Genomic DNA, 23,370 nt, shown 5'->3' with positions numbered 1-23,370 from the left:
ATAATTTATGATATAATGATGGCAGAGCCTAGCTCTAAGTAGAATTTATAAACAAATTTATTAAATCTTATGACAACTACATTACACAATTTTACATAATATAGTCATTTCAGATCTTGTGACAAATGGAACATGGCCCTGGTGAAAGAGATGAACTGTTTCTCATGGATAGCAAAATTGAAGTACATATCAGTTATAAGAAAGAATTCAATTTGCTTTTAAATGCCTTCTGCAGATTGTTTCTATCATCCGTATAACCTTGATTATTAAAATGTCAAAGTTACATTTTCAAACCTGTGTAAAGGCCTATGTTCTTCCACATACACACCCATTTTTATGTAGATAATTCTTTCAACTATCTATGATTCCATTAATTCAGATATGCATTCCATCAATCTAAATTTAAATTCCCTTATACTTCAGAATATGATTTTTTGTGTATTACTGTGGCCAAGGAAAAAAAATAATCTTATAGTGTACAGTCTTTGGTTGATGAGTCTCTCTGAATTTAGCTAGGATCTTCCTTAGTAGATATTGTCTTATCTCTGAGCCTGTACTTGAAATCTTTGTAGCTTGTAGCTTTGTAGATCTTATTGCTGACATTTCACTGGCATCACCTTTGAGAACGTGGTGTCACCTTCCCATCATTATGAGGTATCAAAAGAAGACTTTAATGGAGAATACATTAGTTCAAATGATCATAAAGGATAGCCCTGAAGGGAAAAAGTCATAAAAGGACAAAATGAAGCTCAAAGGGTTTTTGAAAGGAGACAAAGGATATAAATGGGAAAGAATTATTGCTGCTGAGCATCCAGCTCCACTCCTTTAGTGACATTCAAAGGTTTTCAGTATGTTACTATCTCATGTTTTTTTCTTTTTATTACTAGCTGGTAGAATCACCTTTTTCACCCCTATCTATTGCCTCCCAGAGTTACTACTCATCTTGCCTGGTTCCTGTTTTTTTTTCTCTGAGGCTAGGGTTAAGTGACTTGCCCAGGCTCACACAGCTAGGAAGTGTTAAGTATCTGAGACCAGATTTGAACTCGGGTCCTCCTGAATTCAGGGCTGGTGCTCTATCCACTGCACCACCTAGCTGCCCCCTATATCAGCAGTTCTTAATATTTTTTGTGTTGTGGAATTCTTTGGCAGTCTAGTAAAGTCTACGGATCCCTTCTCAAAATGTTTTTAAATACATAGGATTTCAAATGAAACTAATTAATGTTGAAATACATTTATCAACATAATAAAAAAAGTTGAACCCCAATTAAGAGCCCATGAACAAAACCAGGTTTTGTTCTCCTTGGTATCCCCAAGAGTAATCATTGTATATAGCACATAATAGACAACATATGCTTGTTGACCAACTAAATCCTGCACTCCATACTTTAGGGACTAGTTTCAACTGCATAAGGATTTCAGAAGTGTGAACTATATATACCCAGAGAAGCTTTTCACTTTTTAGTGTTTATCTTTCACATACACGATTATTCCCCTTTTTCATGGTCTCTTTCTGCCCTTCCTAAGTTTGGAACTTGAAAGCTCAGAATTGCATTGGTTATCCTGCTCCCACTCAGTCTCTGAGATAGATGACAAGATTGATATTAACTCTAATACGATTCTCACTTGGATGTCAACCTGCTGCATTATTTAGACTTCTAGCATGGATGTAGAAAGGGCTCTTAATTGGGGTTCAACTTTTTTTTTTATAATGTTGATAACTGTATTTCAACATTAATTAGTTTCATTTGAAATCCTATGTATTTAAAAACATTTTAAGAAGGGATCCGTAGACTTTACTAGACTGCCAAAGAATTCCACAACACAAAAAGTATTAAGAACTGCTGATATAGGGGGCAGCTAGGTGGTGCAGTGGATAAAGCACCAGCCTGGAATTCAGGAGGACCGGAGTTCAAATCTGGTCTTAGACACTTAACACTTCCTAGCTGTGTGACCCTGGGCAAGTCACTTAACCCCAGCCTCAGAGGGAAAAAAAAAAAAAAAAAGAACTCCTGATATAGAGGCATTCATATATTTTGACTTGGCTTGTAGGCCCCTTATTATATTTAGCCTTTGCCAAATTTAATGTATAGTTGCTTATTAACTGACTGTTTGCTCTAAGTTTGTTTGAGACTTCTATGCCAGACCTTCTAAGCAAGACCTAAATTAATCCAAATTTTTCCTAGGCACATTGTCTTTCTTCTAGGTTTTAGTTTAGTTAAAAGGTTTTTTTTTTGTACTTTTAAGATTGATGATCCCTCTTGTTATGGTCCCTCATGCTTTAGGGACCTTCTTAACAGTCATTTTGTCACTAGTTACTGGAAATTAGGCATCTTCTTTTCATGTTGCACATTTACTGATGTCTGAGTAGAGGCCAGGCAAAATGTTGAGATTATAGTGAGAGGAGGCATTCATAAATGACTTTTCTACAAATTTGAGCAACTAGGACCTCATATCCATGGATGTTAAAGTAGCTAGGTATTTGGGTAGTCAATTGAAAGTATGTGGTTAGAGTATTGAATAATGAATAGCTTATTATCCTGGAAAGAGCAGAGGAGTCATTGATGGAAAGCTATAGGGTTAAGTTTTTGGTACTGTTTTGTTCAATATTTTTATAAATGATTTGGATAAAAGACTCAGCATGATGATCAAATTTTTAGATGAGTGTATCTGTATAAGTTGCATTCATGTCAAAGTGTTTACATATGCTCCCCAAACTTCAATTGGGCAATGCCCTCAAATAGTCATAACAATGTTGCTTTCATTGGATGCATAAGTATGAATTACCCATTGCTGAAATAACTAACCCTCCTCAATAGGGAAGTGAAGATTAATATTGGCATTTTTTAATTGTTTGTTTTTAAAAGGTCAAATGCCCAGCAATCTGTAAATGAAAAAAAAAAGGATTTAGGATTTTCTTGGGGCATATATGGATGATTAATAATAACACATCACAAGACTTTATAGTGCTTGCTTTCCTTCTCAGGAAATGAATAGATTATTTCAAAAGATATCCAAGACCAGACAAATTACATTGCAAGATTTCTAAATAAACGTGGTTATGAAGAGCTGTCATTAAACTTTGAAAGGTCCTGGAGAAAACACTGGAGGATTGGAGATGGACAAGTGTCTCCATTTTCCAAAAAAGATGTATTGTGAAAAATTACAGTGCAATGAGCTCTGATTTTTAGGAAAATTCTAAAATGGATTACTTTAATTCGATTTAGAAGGGGAAATAATGATTACAAAGACTCATTTTACATTAACCAAGAATTTTAGGACAAATGAACTTTATTTTGTAAAAGACTGGTCAAAAAAGAAAATGCTTTACACATTTTGTATCTGAATTTTAGCAAGGACAAAGGAGTAATGTGGGATGGACAAAAAATCAGACATATAGGTAGTCAATTGTGGAACTAAACTTAAAAGTGAATCAAATAATGAATAGCTTGATATCTTAGAAAGGGAAGAGGGAGTCATTGTTGGAAACCTATAGGGTTGAGTTTTTGTTTAGAATTTGTTTAGAATTTTTGTCAGTGATATGAATAAAATACTTAAGTAGCAACAAGATCACATCTGCAGATGACACAAAACTGGGAGTTAATACATTAGATAACACTCAAAATTCAAAAAGATCTTAGTAGGCCTAAGGAGTATACTGAAATTGACAAGTCAAAGTGAATAGGAATAAATGTCTTGTAATTAGAGATAGCAGATGAGAGTTATAAATAAGATACATTTTCAGGCATGACTGGTGTGCTAAATTGGTCTGCTTAAACATATTTATTTTATTACTATTCTGTTCAAATTTAATATATATCAAAAAACTTTCCAACAGAAATTTCATATGAAATCTTCATTTTTAGCCATCTGAGCACAGTGAAATGTTCATGTTTGTTATGATTAAGCTTATAATAATTTTTAAAAAGAGAGAAGCAATCAAGGATTGCAACTAGGACCTCATACCAATGGATATTAAAGTAGCTAGGTATTTGGGTAGCCAACTGAAGGTATGTGGTTAGAGTACTGAATGAATAACTTTTCCTACAAAAACCCTTAGGAGTTCACTTTACTATAACCTCACTAGGAGTCAAATGAGATGTGGCTGCCAATAAAAAGTGGTGCCATCTTATGCTTTAGTAATTCAGTGTAAATATGATCTCATCACCCTCCCTTCAGTTAGTGTAGATGGCAATGTTATTTTTTTAATATCATGTTATTCTTTGTCTTTGTCCTTGTATGAATCCTCCGTGGATGCTATCTTTCATTTCCTAGAGGACTTTTCCTATTTTAAGATACTGGAGAGCTACTTTTCAAGGATAGACTGTGGCTAGATAATCTCTATTGAAATTTTAGAATTCATTAAGAGAAACAAAGTATCACTATAAAGAAGATTAGTCACCACTCTGTCCTACATTGATCAGATCATATCTGGAACATTTGCTTCAGTTCTTCAGAAAAATTGTATTATAGTGTAATAAATTATAGTATACTCAAAGGAGGATGACCAGGATGGTCACAAGGATCTCACCCCTGTGTTGTGTTTGACATAGCTAAAGCAAATGAGGATTTTTAATCTAGAGAAGAGAAGAGTTGGAGACATTGGGTAAATATTTTCCTAGATTTAAAAATCTGTCATATAGAATACCATCTGCCTGATATGTCTCCCCAAAATCTTCCCTTTATACCCTAAGGACCACATAGACTTTTCATTTGTCCTAAAGCCAAATCATCTTACAAATGATGTTTTCTTTAGTCAAAATGTGAATTCCTTGAGGGCAGGGACTATCTCATTTTTCAATTTTTATCCCTTGTGTTTGAGTACAAAACTTGGTATATAGTAAATCATTTAATAAAAGATTTTTCATTAGATCCCTGGTGATAAAATGAAAACCAATGGTTAGACATCAATTGTAGAGACATATAATCACCATTGAATCAAAGAACTATAGAAATGATCTTGTCCAACTATTCCCTTTTACAAATGAAGAAATGGAAGTATAGAAAACAAATTAGATGGATTTAACTAAGGTCACTTAGTTAATATTACAAGAAAGTAGATTTTGACTCACAATAAGGAGGGTTTTTTCCTTCAAAAGAGCTGTTAAACATTAAATGGGTTGACTGTAATGTTGTGAATTATCACTGGAAATATTCATGTAGACATTACCAAATAGCTACTTATCAAGGATATTTTATAGTGAATTTCTATATGGTGTGTGACATTGGAAAATAACTTTCTATTTTAAGATTTTATGAAGTTCTTATCACAATCTTTTGATTTATTTTGCTCCTTCATTTGAATTTTTTATTTTATTTATTTTGGTTTTTATTAAAGCTTTTTAATTTCAAAACATATGCACAGATAATTTTTCAACATATGCTTGCATAGTTTTGTGTTCCAAATTTCCCTCCCCTTTCCCTCCATTCCCTCCCTTAGATGGCAAGCAATGCAATATATGTTATACATGTTAAAATATATGTTAACTCCAATATATGTAAACATATTTAGACAATTATATTGCTGCATAAGAAAAATCAGATCAAAAAGGAATGAAAATAAATAAGAAAACAAAATGCAAGCAAACAGCAACAAAAAAGTGAGAATGTTATGTGGTGATTCCCATTCAGTCCCCACAGTCTTCTCTCTGGGTGTAGATGGCTTTCTTCATCACAAGATCATTGGAACTGGCCTCAATCATTTCATTGTTGGAAAGAGTCACGTCTATCAGAATTGATCATCTTTTAATATTGCTGTTGCCATATACAATGATCTCCTGGTTTTTCACTTAATATTAGTTCATTAAGTCTCTCCAGGCTCTCTAAAAATCATCCTGCTTGTCATTTCTTATAGTACAATAATATTCCATAACATTCATATACCATAACTTATTCAGCCATTCTCCAACTAATGGGCATCCATTCAGTTTTCAGTTTCTTGCCACTACAAAAAGGGCTGCCACAAACATCTTGTGGGTGTGCCCCTTTTCCCTCCTTTAAGATCTCTTTGGGAAATAAGCCCAGTAGAAACACTGCTGGGTCAAAGGGTATGCACAGTTTGATAACTTTTTGAACATAGTTCCAAATTGCTCTCCAGAATGGCTGGATCCATTCACAATTCCCCCAACAATGTATTAGTGTCCCAGTTTTTCCACATCCCCTCCAACGTTCATCATCTTTTCCTGTCAACTTAGCCAATCTGAGAGATGAGTAGTGGTATCTCAGAGTTGTTTTAATTTTCATTTCTTTGATCAATAGTGATTTAGAGCATCTTCTCATATGACTAGAAATGGTTTTAATTTCTCTATCTAAAAATTGTTCACATCCTTTGACCATTTATCAAGTGGAGAATGGCTTGCATTTCAATTTTTTAAAGAAGAGGAATACAGTATTTGTATAAGAATAATATTTTATATACTTAGCAAATAAAATAACACTCCCTCAACTCATCAATCCTTTTGCCATCTTACTCTTACTCTGAGAAAAGTCAGCTTTGATTGTCTCTAATGTTTCTACTACATGACCCCTTTATTAAAATAATTTTTCCTATGGAATCTCCCAGTGTTCAATTTTGATGTTTACTGGGAATCAATACAAAAATGAGAATTAGCAGCCTGATGTTAAGGAGATCACATTCAACTGCTATGAGAGTCCCAACATGAATATCTGGTACCACCACTGATTATCTAGGCTATCTAACTGTTTCAAGGAAGGAAAAGCCTATCTCATATATGTCTAATCAGTATAACATGTAATTTACAATATTTTCTCCAAAATGTTTTGCATTTGTTAGGACAATTTGTTAAATAAAGATGGTAAGTTCAAAATTTTTCTTGAATATTCCTGAGCTGGGGGAGAGAAAAAGCAGAGTAGCTTTATTTGCTTGTTTGTTCTTAATATAGTACTATGAAGGACCATCAAACTTATTTCTAATATGATCTAATTCAGAACTGACTGAAAGATTTTTTTCTGTTGCTTCCTACCCTGCTACCTGTCAGTCAATGCTCATGATATGAATAAGAACTAATTTCTAGAGCCATTGGATAAATCAGAAAGAGTCAATATACAAATCAAAGTGAATAGTGAATGCAATAAATGTAGCAAGATGTCTATTCGGCATATTTTATAAGGTCTCTCATCATTTGCTGAATTTAAATTTAAGTTCACTTTCACCCTGGTGAGATTTGGTAACTTATATTCCAAAAAAGATTTATTAACCATATAATTCAAATTTAGAGCAGTTTGAATGAAAAATACATTTGAGTCTTATTTTTGTCCAGAATTATTCTAATGATATGTTAAGGCAGGGAATTCAGGGTTTCTGTAAATCTGTCTTATACATTTTTATGACTACTAATAACCACTATCCCCTCCAGAGAAATAAGTTTTATGAATCTAACAGAGTGGGAATAGACTAGTCTAAGAACAGCCCTATGTGCAAATTAGGTACTTCCTAATTAGTTGAATGAAGATTGAGTTTAGTTGGCCATTGGCATAGAAAACTTATAGAATGAAGATGGGGGAATATTAATAATACATATGCAAGCTTTCCCCTTACCTTTCTGTGACTTAGGTATTAAATGACTAGTTCAACACTCTGTTAGTGCCTTAAAGGAAGAATTACTTCAATATTTAGAATGTTAATGTCATTTTAAAAATATTAAGTATCACACATTTAGAACTGTGAGGAATCTTCTTTGAGGTCAAATGGTAAAACAGCATCATTTTAGGGATGAGGAAACTGAGTCTCATAAGGAACTTTGCCTGAGGTTATCTTGGTAGTAATGGTAGTCAGGTTTTGGATCCAGATATTCTGATTTCAAATTCAACTCTCTTCCCATCATACCATATTGCCTACATGGTAGGGAAATTAATAAACTAATATTCAGGGTAATAAATGTAAATGTCAGTATTTCCAACAAAAGCAAGAATTGTCAATTTTTGGTTTTTCTACTTTTAACTGATATATTCTATATGCATCTATTTCTCTCCACTCACATTGCCACCATCCTAGGCCACCAACTCTACTCTGGATTATTACAATAGTCTTCTCATTGTTGTCTTTGTCTCATATTTGTAACTTTCAATTCTGTCTCCACTCAATGGCATAGGTCATTTTTCCAAAGTGTAGGTTTGACCATGAACAATTCTCCTCCCTTCTCTTCTCCCACTATCCAACAAACTCCAATTATTTCAAATATAAAATTCTTTGAATTTAAAGTCAATCAGCATCTGGCTACTTCCTACCTTTCAATTTTTTCCAGTAAAGTTCATAATATAGGGTAATATGCAAAAGAAGAATCCACATCTATATGGGATGTTTAGGTTTTTATATGCAAGTGAAAACTTGTTTATCACAAAAATTTTGTGAAATAAATGCTTTTATTATACCCCATTTTATAGTTTCATATGACTATTAAGTTTTTAAGGCAAGTTTTGAATCTTTGTCTTGCTGACTTTAAATTTCTTGTGCTATTCACTAGTCATTGAGAGATTTCATTCATTCATTCATTCATTTGACATTTTTGAGTATCTATGTATAAGGCATAGTGCTAAATGCTGTGAGACATACAAAGAAAAATAAGACATGGACCTAGCATTCACAAATGTCATAGTCTTGTATAATACCACAAATTTTCATTAAGTGCCTACTATGGGTAGAGTATTATGCTAGGAACTAATGGGAAGAGGGAAATAAAAACATTTATATCATGCTTTAAAGACTGCAAAGTGTTTTCATACATTGTCATATAAAATATTATCTCATTGATAAATAAGAAAAAAGTCATAGACTAGTGGGAGAATGAGACATCCTTCCAGAGACTTTTATGTACATTATTTATGTACATTATATACAATTTATGTACATCATTCTATATATCATTTTATCACCAGATAAAGAGCTCACAGCCTAGTAATAATCACTTAACCCATTTGCCTCAATTTCCTCACCTGTAAAATGAGTTAGAGAAGGAAATTGGAAACTACTTCAATATTTTTGCCAAAAAAAAAAAAAAAAAAAAAGAAGAAAGAAACCCAAATGAAGTCATGAAGAGTGAGACACAACTGAAAAAGGACTGAATAACAGCAAAAGTATAAGAAAATTAAAACTTTACTGGAAATCTTTATTTGGGTATCCTGCTACCATCCCAGACCTGACATATCAACACAGAATTCATCTTTTCTCCCAAGGCAGTTCCCATTTCTAATATTCTATAGAACTATTTGTCCAGTTTCTAGAATAGAAATCTTGGAATTATCTTTTTAGTTTTTACTTTCCTTCATGTCGCATATAAGATTTGCTCCCAAGTAATATATTAAAAAAAAAAAACTGTCTCAAAAATAATACTACCTCTTGAATTTACTCTTTCTTTTCCACTATGTCAACATTCTTTTTGCTCTGGTTATTTCCTTATACCTTGATCACTGTAATAGATTCCTAAATGAACTGACTGTACTCTTCCCTATCCCTTCTACATTCCACTACCCTCCTAATTTTTCTAGAGTCTCAGAACACACATGTTAAATAAATATTATTCTCTTGTCCAAGATCTCACTTTTGGACATATCAAATCCAGACTACTCCCCCACTTTTTTTAGTCCATATCTCAAGTTTGGCCATAGTTAGTGATCTAAATTTACCTTCCATTTCTCTTCCACAAATCCCTTCCTTTCTAGTCAGATCACTAGTCTCACTGATCTCATGCTATATTCATGCCCATCTCTGGCCTTGGTTTATACTATTCCCTTCAGTCTGGATGCCTCCCTAGCTACCCAAATGAATGAATGAGTAAGCATTTCTGTGTTTATTATGTGCCAGATAGTATGCTAGGTAATAAGGATATAAAATAAAGGTAAGATAACTCCTACCCTTAAGGAGCTTATTGTTCTAACAAGAAAAGACAATGCAGTAAGTGGAAAATCAGCAATTATGATTAAAATTGAAGAACCAAATATTATCATACCTTTTCTAATAGCAGTAGTATTATTGATTTGATTATTTCTAGAGCAAAAGATGAAAAATTGAAGGGAGAAGGGAGTTATATGCATGAGGCAGCATGATGGCAAAATGTCTAGGGTCTATTGAAGCATGATTGAGAGCTGGTTAGTTAATAATAATATTTATGTTAAAGACCTATCTAAAAACCTTACTACACAATTCTTCAACCTCCTCAAGATCCCGTGATATATATTTTTTTTATTTCAACCACAAACTTGCATGCATAAAGATAAAGGAGAGGTAAAATACTTTAGAAAAATCTAAGAAAACAATGCTTTAATCCGAAAAATCATGAAAGATTTCATAAAAATAGCATGGGAAATGATTCTTAAAGACAAAGAAAGATTGAAAGGGAAGTTCATTCTAACCATATGAGTCAGCCTAAAAAAATGTATGGAAATAGGAGATGGCATAAAATCTGTAAGGTGTATACTCTGTTGGGGTGTAGAATGCATGAAGGCAGTAATATGAAATGAAAGGTTTGTTGTTATTAAGTTGATTTAAAGTCATTTCTGACTCTTTGGTTGGGGATAAGTGTAAAGAGTCTTGAATACCAAGAGGAAGAATCTGTGTTTTATCCTATAGGGCTGGTAGCTTGGGAAACAGGAAACCCCTGATGGGTTTTGAATAATTAAATTATATAATCAGACCTGTATATTAAGAACATTGCTTTGACAGTTGTGAGAAGAAAAGGGGTTAAATTGCCGACATAGAGACCAATTAGGATGGTATCACAAAAGTCCAATTGAATAGTAATAAGAGACTGATAGGATACTGACATTTGGTTTTTAAGAAAACAAAAATAGTATTATAAGAAGGATGTTGACAAAACATGATAAAATTGACAGAAAATTAACATCTGATTGTTTTTACTTGAATACGTTGAGGAGTCAGAGTTCAAAATGACTGAGATTTTGAACCTGTGTGGCTTGGAAGTGCCATCAATATATACAGGGAAATTATAAGGAAAGGTATACTTAAAGGGAGATAATAAATTCAGCTTAGGGTATTTTGAATTTGAGTTGCTTTTAATGCATCTAAGTGGAAAAGTCCAAGAAGCAGTTGGTTTAGAGTTCAAGGGAGAGACTCATGGAACTGTACTCCATCCAAGATCAATTTAACTCTTTGACCACAATTATCAATCCTTGCACCTTTCTCTCTCTTCCCATTCTGATTCATGATAAGCCTCCTCTTCCTTGTCATCGTGATGTCTGGTCCTTGGCCTCTTCTTAATCTCTTAGTCTATATACTCTATTTATTTCTGTAGTTAACCTTGAGTCCAACAACCACTACTTAAATGACTTGCTAAATATGATTCTAGTATACTTTACCTCAGCTGAATCTTCCATCTTTCCTAGCTTGCTAATCATCAACCTTTGGAGACTTCTACCATTTGATTGTCCTATTCCTTCTCAAAATGCTGAGGATATAGTGAAATCAAGCTGATTTCATCCTCTATAAATTAAACAGATAAAACCTTGGCTATGGTTCCTTCATACAATACTTTGACTTTCAATTCAAGAAACATTTTAACTTAATTGAGTCATTATAGGTACCTTAATAAGTTTGGGTTGACTTGAATGAATTACCTTAAAGTTAATCATCCATTTTTATTCTTTTTTCTTTTTGTTTATTTACTTATCCATTTTTATTTTTTATGCAATAGCAAAAGACTAATAAACTGTTTTCATTTCTCGCCTTGTGTTATAGCATCAAGTTCAAACCTGGACATGAATCAAAACAAAACAAAACTTTACATGAGCTATCAGCTAAATAATTATGAGAATCACATTATGATGAGGTATGAGTTCAACTTACCATCTTGCTGATTGCTTTTTCTTTGTTTTCCTCTTTGTTTGGTTCTTTCCCCAAATGTTTACAGGAATTACCTTCATTAAAAGCATGTTTTTCCTTCATAAACCCAAGTGCCTCTTGTTTGCCATGGGGGATTTCTCTTGTTTGAATATCTTTTAAAAATGTCTCCAAGAGTGGCAGCTCTGGGAAAGCTTCATCATTCCCTTCCTCTACTTCCTCCACAGATTCATATGAAGAAATTTCTGTATCAATTATTCCACAGATGTGGAGGTCACTGTCAATGGCAGGGGTTAAACATTCATTGTTGGAAAAAGTGATTGTGCTGGGTTTTTGCTTAATGATATATATTCCAGGAACAATTTCTACTTTATCATCAGATTTCTCATTTGAAAGATGTAATGAGGGGCGTATCCTGAGTGGAAAAAGATAATCTTCAGCTGTAGTTGAAGCAGGATATAGTGAATCCCTAAAGAAATGTTTTTTAGATTCATTAGTAATATCCAGGTAGCTGGGCACCTGAATATATCTTGAGGACGATTCATTTTGCTTTGGTATCTGTGGAATAGAGCAAAGATCTTTTGGATGAGATTCAGATTGCCAAGGAATGATAGGCACTCCAAGGTGGCTATCTGATCCTCCATTCTTTGCATTTTTTGATGGCCTTGGATTGTTGGCAAGCACAGAAAAAGAGGGTACCTGCTTCTCTTCAACAAATTTAGTTTCCATTCCAATAAATTTCATCCATTAGATTCTGGCACCTTGAATAGAATTTATTCCTGGTTGACTTGGTAATTGTAATTATCCATATTATGTCCTCTCACCATTATGAAATTCTGGATCTCCAAAAAGTTCTTTCTTTCTCTGAAATTAAAAACCATAAATATAGTTTATTTTAAGGTTATTGTGATTTTGAAAGTAACATTGCTAACATTTGTAATTCAAAATTAATTATAATAAAATTATGAGTTACAATGCCCAGATTTGAATAGTTTAAATCAGATAAAAACTACTAATTATGAGTCTCAAGAATTAGATTCTAACTTTGTAATGTGGACATGGAGCTTCTGACTTTGACCTATTTCTACAAGGTTATGAACGTGATATCCTTTCTCAGCAATATTTCTCTGCATACAAAAATCATCAGAGGCACAACAAACCCTAATCTCCATTCTCTTATCAAAATTCCACTCTATTAGTATTTAATAAACAGACTGGTGTATGTCTACTTTGTATCTTATATAGACATGTATTATGCAGCCAAGAAATGAGATGTGTCCTGATCTGTACTTTGGCTACATTGGAGAGTAGCTTGTTTCAGCAGGACTAAGATGATTCTTCAATTCAATGGTCCCCTGGAGCTATATTTTTTATGTGGGAAAATTATGATTCCCCCCCAATCATATCTTTCATATTAACCTTTGTCAACAGTATATTGTCTGCTGAAAACATAAGGACTTTTAGCAAGATGGCTAAATGAGTGGTCATGCCTAAGCTCAGCTCCCGTTTATTCACTTCAAAATAGCAGAAAATGTTAAATAAAGGGACAACATAAAAAAGAGAGGAAAGTTAAAAGATGAATAAATGGAAAATCTTGCAGAAAATCTAGTATATGCTTAAGAAATGAATAAATACAAAAAAGACCTCGATATAATAATAGCTAGCACTTATATAGCACATGAAAGTTTGCAAAGTGCTTCATAAATATTGTTTCATTTTATCCCCATGACAACCTAGGAAGTAGGTATTATTATTATCCCTATGTTACAATCAAGGAATCTGAGATAGGTTGGAAATAATTTAAGTGCCTAGAGTCATATAACTCATAAAGATATGAATCCAGATTTGAACTTGATTTTCTCAATTCCAGACCCAGTGCTCTAACTATTTTAACTACTGCTTTTCCTAGCTACAATCTTTTTAATGAATAAATACAAACATGAAAAGGAAATCAAGGAAAAATATCTAGAGGAAAGAAATTATATAACAACTTGACATCCAGAAATGTGAATAAAACAAGTATAGGAACTTCTAATGTGGACACTCATTTCATAAAAGAATTAAAGGAAGAATTAAAGAATGAAACTTAGATGGAGTTTAGAGCTCTAAAAAGAAATTCAAAACGACTGATAGGAATTGAAGATTTGTTGTTGTTGAGATGTTTTAGATAGGTTCTATTCTTCATGATTCCAGTTGGGATTTTCTTAGCAAAGATAATAGAGTGGTTTGCTCTTTCTTTCTTTAGTTCATTTTACAGATGAGGAAATTGAGGCAAACAGGGTTAAATGACCTAACCAGTGTCATATAGTTAGTATCTCATCAAAGTGAATTTTCTTAAATATTCTATCCCTTTACATCCTCCAATGTTCTATCCCTTTGTGCCACCTAGCTGCCCAATTGAAGGTTTAGGACAGTGGGAAACATATGAAAGAAATGAAAATGGTAGAGTCCAAACACAAAAATACTGAGTTGAAACAAAAACAAAATATTGGATTGAAATAAAAAGAGAGCTCAATTGGAAGAGAACTTAAAGTTTCTATAAAGTTTAGGACCTTAAAGACAAAGCTCAGTCAGACAAGCTAAACATTACTGACCTCCTTGAAAAGCCTAATGAAACAAAAATACTAAATACTATGTTTTGGGAAATTTACAAAAAAATTACCCCAAAGCATTGGTGACAGAAGACTAAGTACAAAATGGTAAGAATCCATGAGAAACTGTTAAGGAATATCATGGTTTAATTCATTCAGAAATATTGTAGGATCACAGGGAGAGATGGATAGAAACTCAGAACCAAATAGACTAGAAAAATAAGAACCAGAAATTCCCAGAGTCATATAAGTAGCAAAATCAGAAGAGGGATACAGTTTCCAAGTTCCAGTACTTCATTATTGAAGAAAGAAACTTTTAAGTAGCTAAAAGTAGACAATTCACATTAGTGAATATCATCAGTTGAATCATAAAGGACTACTTATCCTCGATTAGAAGTGAAAGACAAGACTGGAAGGGAATATACTAAAAATCAAAAGAAATCAATTTGAACACCTAGCCTGAAATGCCGAGCATATATTCCTCCTTGAGAAATAAATGTAGGAAATACTTTCAAAACCTTCTTACTAAGAAAACCATATATATCTAGATCCTTTGATATCTCAGAGATATTATAAAAATAAGCAAGTCAACATAACATGAAATTAGTACATGAGAAATTAATATTTATAGCTATAAGGTTATTATTTTGAAATGTACTATTATCTGGGCTAGTCAGAAAGTAATTATGAAAAAATAGCATAAAAGTAAAAGTAGAAGCAAGGGGGTCTACATTACACATACAACTAAACTTTAAAGATTGTTTTTTTGTGAAGATGACCGTAAGGATCAAAGATTTAGATGATCTTCTTAATGGAAAGAAATAATGCCATGGTATGTATTGGAAAGAGAGTAGGAGAAAGGAGAGCTAGGAGTGAATTGTTTCAAGTGCCTAGTTACCTGGTTCAAGTATTTTTTTTTTAAAAGGAAATATCTAAGGTTCTAGAGTAGGCAGAAGGGAGAGTGAGTAGTATCTTTAAATCAGGTTGGAAACTTGCGGTGACTCTTTCAAGCACAATAAGCTATAAGTAAGTATCTTATTCTGCCTTTCCATTTATAAATAACATAATGGGATTTTACTTAGAGGAAAACAAGCAGCAATTATAAGATCAAGAGACCTCATTTGGGAAGTGGCACTTTTATAGACCTTTGAAGGAAGCAAGGAATTCTAAGACATGGAAGTGAGGAGGCATTGTAAAAAACCTGTACAAAAACATGTAATGCAAAAACAGGATACTATATGCAAGGAAAAACAAATAGGACATCCCTCCCCCCCCCCCTGTCTTTTCCAGTGTTTAATAACTCTGACTAAGCATTTTTTCTTACTTTCTTTCAAGCTCTTTTTTTCAATCCTCCAGGGATATACTTCATTATTTTTGATATGCTGGAGAATAGAGAGTATTCCTTCACCTTATATATTTTCTCTTCTAGCATGAAAACCAAATTATACTTAGTATATACATGCTTGATTGTCTGTGGTAGACAGCTACCTGTTATTAGTCTCTGTTCACTAAAGCAGTTCCTTCAGACTCCACACTTACTGAGATGGAAGTTCTCTGTTGTTGGTGTCTGTCCCTACTTACCCCTACTGTCAATTGCAGCAGCAGACTACTTGTTTATTCTGCCTCTTCATTCCTTGTAGGCCTGACTGTTCTGCTTTTTGTGTCTGTTAAGACCCTTATTTAGTACCCTGCTGTGCAGTAACAAAGGCTGGCGAGTTTTAAATGAATTGAAGATTAAAAACAAACCTACTAAATTGTACAGCAGGATACAAGTAATAAACTTATAATTATTCAGTCCATCACAAATTCTCTTTCTTCTGTCTGGAAAGTAACCACAATCTTGTTTGTTAATGGACTCCTGCTTGGTCAAATATTTCCCAGGCATTTACATTTGGTACTGTTTTTATTATTTTTAACAAAAGCTTAACCTTAAAAAACAGGTCAGGCTTATAAAATACTTCTTAAGGTTCAGTCTTTTAATAAACCAAGCAACTAGCAGAAAATGTTCATTTCTACTGGATAGTCTAACTTGATAATAAGATTTAAAGGCATTCCCACAATGGTCTCCCCCTCAAATCATAACGCTCCTTTCCTAATTAGGGGCAACATTCTAGTTATAGAACACTGGAATATTACAATCTTATCCTAAGAATTTCAAAGGAGACTATATTTTACATTCACTGAAAGAAAAAAAAAAAGCAGAAGTCTGGATCTGCAAAATTTAGAAATGTTTAATATCATCATAATTTATATTTTGAAAAAAATTATGTTAATATGTATTCTCATCCAAGCTGCTACATACCATTGAAAAATGTGTGTTGCACGTATCTACCTATGTTGGGTTGAAATTTTAGACAATAGGTTATTAGGTAAATACAAAATTACATTACACAAATTATGCCTTTAATAGACCCTAAAAGCACTTAATGTTACTACATTCTACTAAGTAAATAACAATGTATTACTAGAGTTAGTACATACATATTTCAGATGATGGATTTTTAATGGCCTTTTGAAAAATGTCTGTGCATTTCCCTAAGGATCCCTGCTCTGTACCTTCTCTAATGGAAAGACAACAAAAGAAATGAATATATGATATTCCTGTTTCAATTAACAATTATGGGTCACTGTCAAATCACAGTGCTAAATGAAATCAAAAGCTTTGTTCTTATTCCATTTTATGCTCAATATGTTTGAAAGTGAAAACATAGAAATCCTGAGACAGAGGCTGAAACTGAAATTGTTACTTAACACTTTCCCAGCAACTACAGCACTCTTTATGACCTATGAAAATGTGCATTTGGGGAGTTTGCATATCAGAAAGGTAAATCAGCAAATATAACTAAATTCTAAAGACTGGTTTTTGTGCCAGTATGAAAGTGACCTTTGAGGTTAAAGATTTAGGAGACCTTTCTAATAGGAAGAAATAATATATTTCAACCAGAAGCTCAGTTTTTAAAATTCTGAAGGATAAATTCAGCTATATAAGTTTGGTGGACATAGGAGTTCTTGGGGCAAAAAAAGAATTTAGATGAAAATTGGGGGATAGGAGTGCTGAATTGCCCACAGCAGGACTTAAAAATTGTATGTGTCCATAAGCCTAAATTACTTTGGACAACTGAAATTTTCCGTGTGTAGCTCAGTGCTCCATTATTTACCTAGTTAAAAGATCTTTAATTTATTAATCTTGGCTCTTATCTCCTAGTAGCCTCCCTAGATTTGGTTGAGCCTTGTTTGAACAACATCATTCTTCTGGCCCATTCATCTTCATGACTGGAAACCCCAGCCTCTGATCTTGGATTTTATTTCTGACAAATCCACTACTTGGCTCTTTTTGTTCCAAAATCTATATCTACAATCACTGAAGTCTCCTTTGTCATATAGCTTCAACTGTAATGTATTGGTTGAAACCTCTCTTTCGTTCCCCTGTGACAGAAGGCTTTGATGAGCCCATGGATACCAATGACCCTGCACCAGGTCCTGAAAAAGAAAAATAGAATAGTGCCCACAGCTTAGCACTTAAATATTCTCTAATTACTTCATGTTTATTAGCACTATCTCCATACCTACATTACAAAGATCTTGATATAGAATTTTTATTATTGCACTGTTTTCACATACATTTCACAATTTGAAACTTACCACAACTCTATTAAGTAGATATAAGTCTTATCATTCTTGTTTTACAAAATAGGAATTGAGGTTTAGAGAGTTTAAATGACTTTGGTTGTAGTTAAATAACTAATTAGTCAAAGTGCCAAAATTTAAACCCAGATCTTCTTATTCCAATTCTCATATTCTTTCACCAAAGGCTAAAAAGTGATGAAACTGAAATTAAACTAAAATAGTAGAAACTGACTGAAATTCCTATACATTACCTACAAGTAATGAGATTACTTTCTCTGTCACAATTTATGGAATTTGGGTTTATAACTTTGTGTTCAAGTTGGAGAAGTCTTTTGTTTTTGATAATACATTACTCAAAACAGTTTTGACCATTTTGGGAACTCTCTTGAAAACCACAGGCTCCCTTGATTCTCTCTATATATATGAAGCTGGAAGGGACTTTAGGGACCTTCAAATTCAATATTTTTGTTTTACTAATGAGCCGGGGCTCAGAGAATTTAATCACCAAGGTCCATCAGATTATATTAGTAGAAATGAGAGTTGAAGTCAGGTACTTTAATTTTAAATCCAATATAGGTTTTTAGCATGTTCTTTCTGGAGTGGCAAATCTTTGCCATTTTGATGAATACAAATTTGATTAATAAATGAGTAGACAAGATAGTAATGCTGTTTTTAGTTCAAAATTATTTTGCAAAAAATGCATCATGGATTAAGAAACACAAATCAATAATTTTAAAAAGAAGAAACTAAACTATTAACAACTATATGAAAGATGGTGCCAAATCTATAAGTAAAAAAAATTGCAAAGCATGGTAATTCTTAGATTTTACCTCATACCTATTAAAGTGACAAAATTGATAGATTAAAAACTGTGAGAGACCTTTCTGACCATTAATGTTAAAAGACAAAAGTAGTGTTATAGTTGATGTGAGAATATAGACACATTAATGTAGTATTAATGATGTTGTAAAATTCCAGTTCCAATTGATCTGGAAAAACATGAAATTATGCACAAAAATCTACTTAGTTGTATTTCATTTGATACTCTCATTACTAGATATATATCCCAAGTAAAAAACAAATAGAAAGACCTTTTTTATATGGCACATAAAAAACATTCATCACAGATTTTCTATAGCAAAATGATGGAAATAAAATGGATACCAATTAACTGGAAAATGGCTAATAAATTGTGATCTATATATACAGTATAGTAACATTATGATTTAATATAAGAACAAACATGAGGAATTTAGAATACTTGTCTTATGTGATACATAAAAATTAAGCAAATCCAGGAAAATAATAAGCAATGCCTAAATAATATAAACTACTACTACAACAACAAAAAACTAAGAGAGAATTGAATGCTAAATCATGATGATAACTAACTAATCTTTGTTCCAGAGAATAGATGATAAAATGTCTTCCTCTTCAGTTAAGAGATGAGGGACTGCAGGTGTGGAATATGGCATATACTGTCAGATTAATGAAAATTATACTTGTTGGTTTTGTTAAACTTCTTTGTTACAAGGAATGATTCAATGGTGGGATGATACACTGATAAATGACTGATACAAAAACATAAAGCATCAATTTTTTTTTTAACAAAAAGAAAGTACAACATTAACTGGAGCACTAGAATGGTAAACAATACCCTTCCTGGGCCACAGTTAATTCCTTTTGCATAAATAGATCTTTTTTAATGCTTCCATAATTTTTATATTAAAATTAATGTTTTGGTTTTATGATGTGACTTCTGCATGAATTTTGCACTATTGATTGATATTAAAGAAGCATCAGTATTGCCACATGTCATATTTTTTTACCTTATCAATGGATGGGGAAGGCACTAGAGGGAGGGAGAAAATTTGGAACTGAAAATAAAAATGAAAAACCCAGTGTTGCCATACATTTTTTGCATGTATACTTTTGAGGGATCACAAGAACCTTGAACTTTAGATGTTGATCATTGTTTAAGGGTCATGATAGATGCATCATATTTTGTAACCCATTATTAGTCACCTCAAAACCACATTTCCACCCCAGTTTACTTTGAAAGATAAGTATAAATACAGAGTTCAGCATTCTGTTCATTAAAAAAAAATTAGAACTTTATTCCTAAAATTGATCATCTCTGAGCAAATGCTAACTGTGATCTTTACAACTTGTCATACTCTCTTTAGGTGACTGGATAATTACTTTAGTTATTGTATCATTCACATCTTTTCTAACTTCCTTAGATCTCTTGGCATTATGAGGGTTTTTTTCCTTTTAAATGACATTAGATTAGATTGATCTATTTCTAAAGTCCCTCTGTATCTCCATTCTTTGAATTTCTTGTTTTTTATGCTATTCATTTTTATAGCATCTTAAGTATATCAAAGATCTCACTGTTGCATTTCTTTGTGTTTCTACAAAATTTGATATCAGATCTTGGCTTTAAATAACTGATACTCATTTTCTTACCTGCATGAAATTAAAAGATTTGCCACAATTATTATCTCTGGATGGCATATTTTTGGTACATTCACCCCTCTGCTTCCATAGGTATTTTCAGTACTTCCTAGGTCCAACTCATGTATATCTTTACAAGGCAAACTTAGGAAATATTTACTAATTGACACTTTCACATACACACATATATATACATATATGTGTGTATTTCTGTGTATATACAATGCACACATGTATATATGTGTATATTTGTACATTATGTTGTATTTATAAATATATAAACATACATATGTATATCTCTATCATCTGGTTTTAAAAGTTCTTGTTTATAAATACATGGGCTATGGAATCATTTTGCTCTAATAATTATTCTGAGGACAGTTTCAGAGATATAGTGTGATTAAAAATTTAAATATTTGAATTTACCTGAAACAACCACTTGAGACATACTTGAGGCATATAAATATATGCACACATATAGACATACAGTACATTAAATACAATACTATATAAATATCTATCATGCACACACACACACACACACACACACACACATTTTGCTTCAGTTTTGGACTTTGCATTGCCAGTCAGTATAAACATGTCTTTATCTTGCTTTCTATTCTTGGCTTTGTAATTAAGAAGAATCATGAGAAATTATGATCTTAACACAGTCTGGTTATTTTTAAAAAGGAGAAAGGTTTCCCTTCTGTGTTGAATGATACAACAGGAGACAATAGTGCAGTGGTACAATGGAAAGGAAAAATAACAGAGTCAAAGGATGTTAGTTAAATTCTAGCTGGGACATTCATTCACTGTCTGTTGTACTTTTAATGAACCAAAGCTTCTCCCTGAAATGATGGTCCATCTTTTAAACACTAGTGTTCATTTTATGAAATTATATGCTTATGTTTCATGTAATACCACAATCTCTAAAGAAGTAAAGTTGAGGTGACCCAAAGGACACTGGTTCTCTTACACAGGATGGGCATGACTAGCTTGACAGAATATTACCAATAAAGTTTTGTAAAGGAGAAAGAATATAAAGGATATCCTCAGGGAGGTAGATGCCTGAAAGAAGATGGGTCAATTATGTAACAAGAGGAAGGGATGCTTGATAAATGACCAAAGTTCTCCACTGATATTCATATCAAGAAATCTTGAAGAATGCCCTAGCATCTTGCAGGGAGGCATTAGGAGAAAATACAGACAAGATGTGATGAAAAGGCATGGATAGGTTGTAATGTGTACCACTGGAGAGAATATCCACATAAAAGAAATTTCAGAATCATTAAAGTGCTGAAGTAAATAATAGTAGTTTTAACTTTCCTCAAGTTTTTTCAAAATATGTGATATTGAATCAAAAAAGATATATATTTTTAAAGATGAAAAGGCTTTAGAAGTCATCTAATTTAACCTATTTTTAGAGAAAAGAAAAATGACAGAGGAGTTACTTGACTAAGGTGATTATTAATAATTACAGAATAGAGTAACAAAAATTACAATTTTCTCAGCAAGAAGCATATACCATGTATTGTTAAGCATTAACTTTTGACTTTTAGTTTGTATTATTTCAATAAGTTATGAAATATTTCATTAATCCTTTATAAATGTATTTTTTATTTCCAGTTTTTAATCTGAAGGATTATTTCATTCATAGAATAACAGCCCTTTTCTTGCAATGTCCCAGATCATGTTCAAAAAATTATAAAACTGTATATATCATTTGACCTATGTGATAGGTCACTACTACTACTAGGTCTTTTTGTCATGATGATTGAAAAAAAAAGGAAAGAACCTGTATGTTCAAAACTATTTATAAGCAGCTCTCTTTGTGGTGGTAAAGAACTAGAAAGCATGGGAATGCCCATTAGTCGGGGAGTGGCTGAACAAGTTGTGGTATCTGATTGTGATGGAATATATGCTTTAAGAAATGATGTACTCAATGCTCTTAGAGAAATATGTATAGACTTACATGAAATAATAAAAAGCAAAATTATCAGGACCAAGAGAATATTGTATACAGTAATGACAATATTTTAAGAAAAATATTGTGTGAATAAGTCACTTTGTTATAAACATCCAATTTAACTATAGACATATGAAGGAAGATTCTATCTACATTCAGAGAAAGAACTGATAAATAAAAGTATATATAGAATGGTAACATAATAATGAGCCATCTATAGAGTAGGAGGGGAAAAAGGAAAAAAAAAGAAACTTATAGGATAAATATTATATATTTGAAAGGAATACCAAGTTGTATTCTACAGATTTGTAGTTGCATATATAATCATTTTTCCTCTCTCTTCTACTATGCTATAGATATGTTTGTTTTATTTCTTAAATTCAGAATAAAATAAATTAAATTTTAAAAATCTCAGATAATATTTACAAAAAGATTTGGGGAAAAAAATCAAACACATCTATTTTTAAAAAGTTAATTGTCGGGACAGCTAGTTGGTGAATAGAGTATCAGCCTAAAGTCAGAAAGATTGGAGTTCAAATGTGGGCTCAGACACTTAATGCTTCTTGGCTGTGTGACCCTGGGCAAGTCACTTAAACCCAACTGCCTCAGCTAAAAAAAAAAAAAAAAAAAAAAAAAGTCAATTGTCTAGAATGCCTTTCATGACCAGAGGGCAGAGTACATGTTATGTAATTTAAAAATATTTATATAACATTTTAATATATAATATAATATTAATATATATAAATATAAAATATAAATATCATATTAAAAATTTATATAAATTTTAAAGATTTAAAATAAAAAAAATTCCAGAATTAATATGTTTGTGAAAGAAGCAATAAAGTCCAAATATTTAAAGAAAGTAGAACCTAAGTAGGATATAGCACCCTCCCCTTACCCCCAAACACCATGTTACAACC

General features: G+C 32.4%; 1 protein-coding gene and 1 long non-coding RNA gene across 4 annotated transcripts in view; one reads left to right on the top strand and one right to left on the bottom strand.

Annotated features, from left to right (window-relative positions):
• STARD13 (StAR related lipid transfer domain containing 13) overlaps positions 1-23,370 on the bottom strand; it is a 683,440-nt gene that overhangs the window by 542,604 nt on the left and 117,466 nt on the right. Inside the window, 1 exon segment of the mRNA XM_074303504.1 lies at positions 11,816-12,673. Within this exon segment, the coding sequence (XP_074159605.1) occupies positions 11,816-12,553 (738 nt within the window). The 5' untranslated portion in view covers positions 12,554-12,673.
• Positions 1-23,370, top strand: part of LOC141563005 (uncharacterized) — a 116,823-nt gene that overhangs the window by 41,263 nt on the left and 52,190 nt on the right. The window lies entirely within an intron of this gene.

This window comes from Sminthopsis crassicaudata, chromosome 3, assembly GCF_048593235.1.
Source record: "Sminthopsis crassicaudata isolate SCR6 chromosome 3, ASM4859323v1, whole genome shotgun sequence".
In the NCBI taxonomy this organism is placed as follows: Eukaryota; Metazoa; Chordata; class Mammalia; order Dasyuromorphia; family Dasyuridae; genus Sminthopsis; species Sminthopsis crassicaudata.
This window is presented reverse-complemented; position numbering and strand designations above follow the sequence as displayed.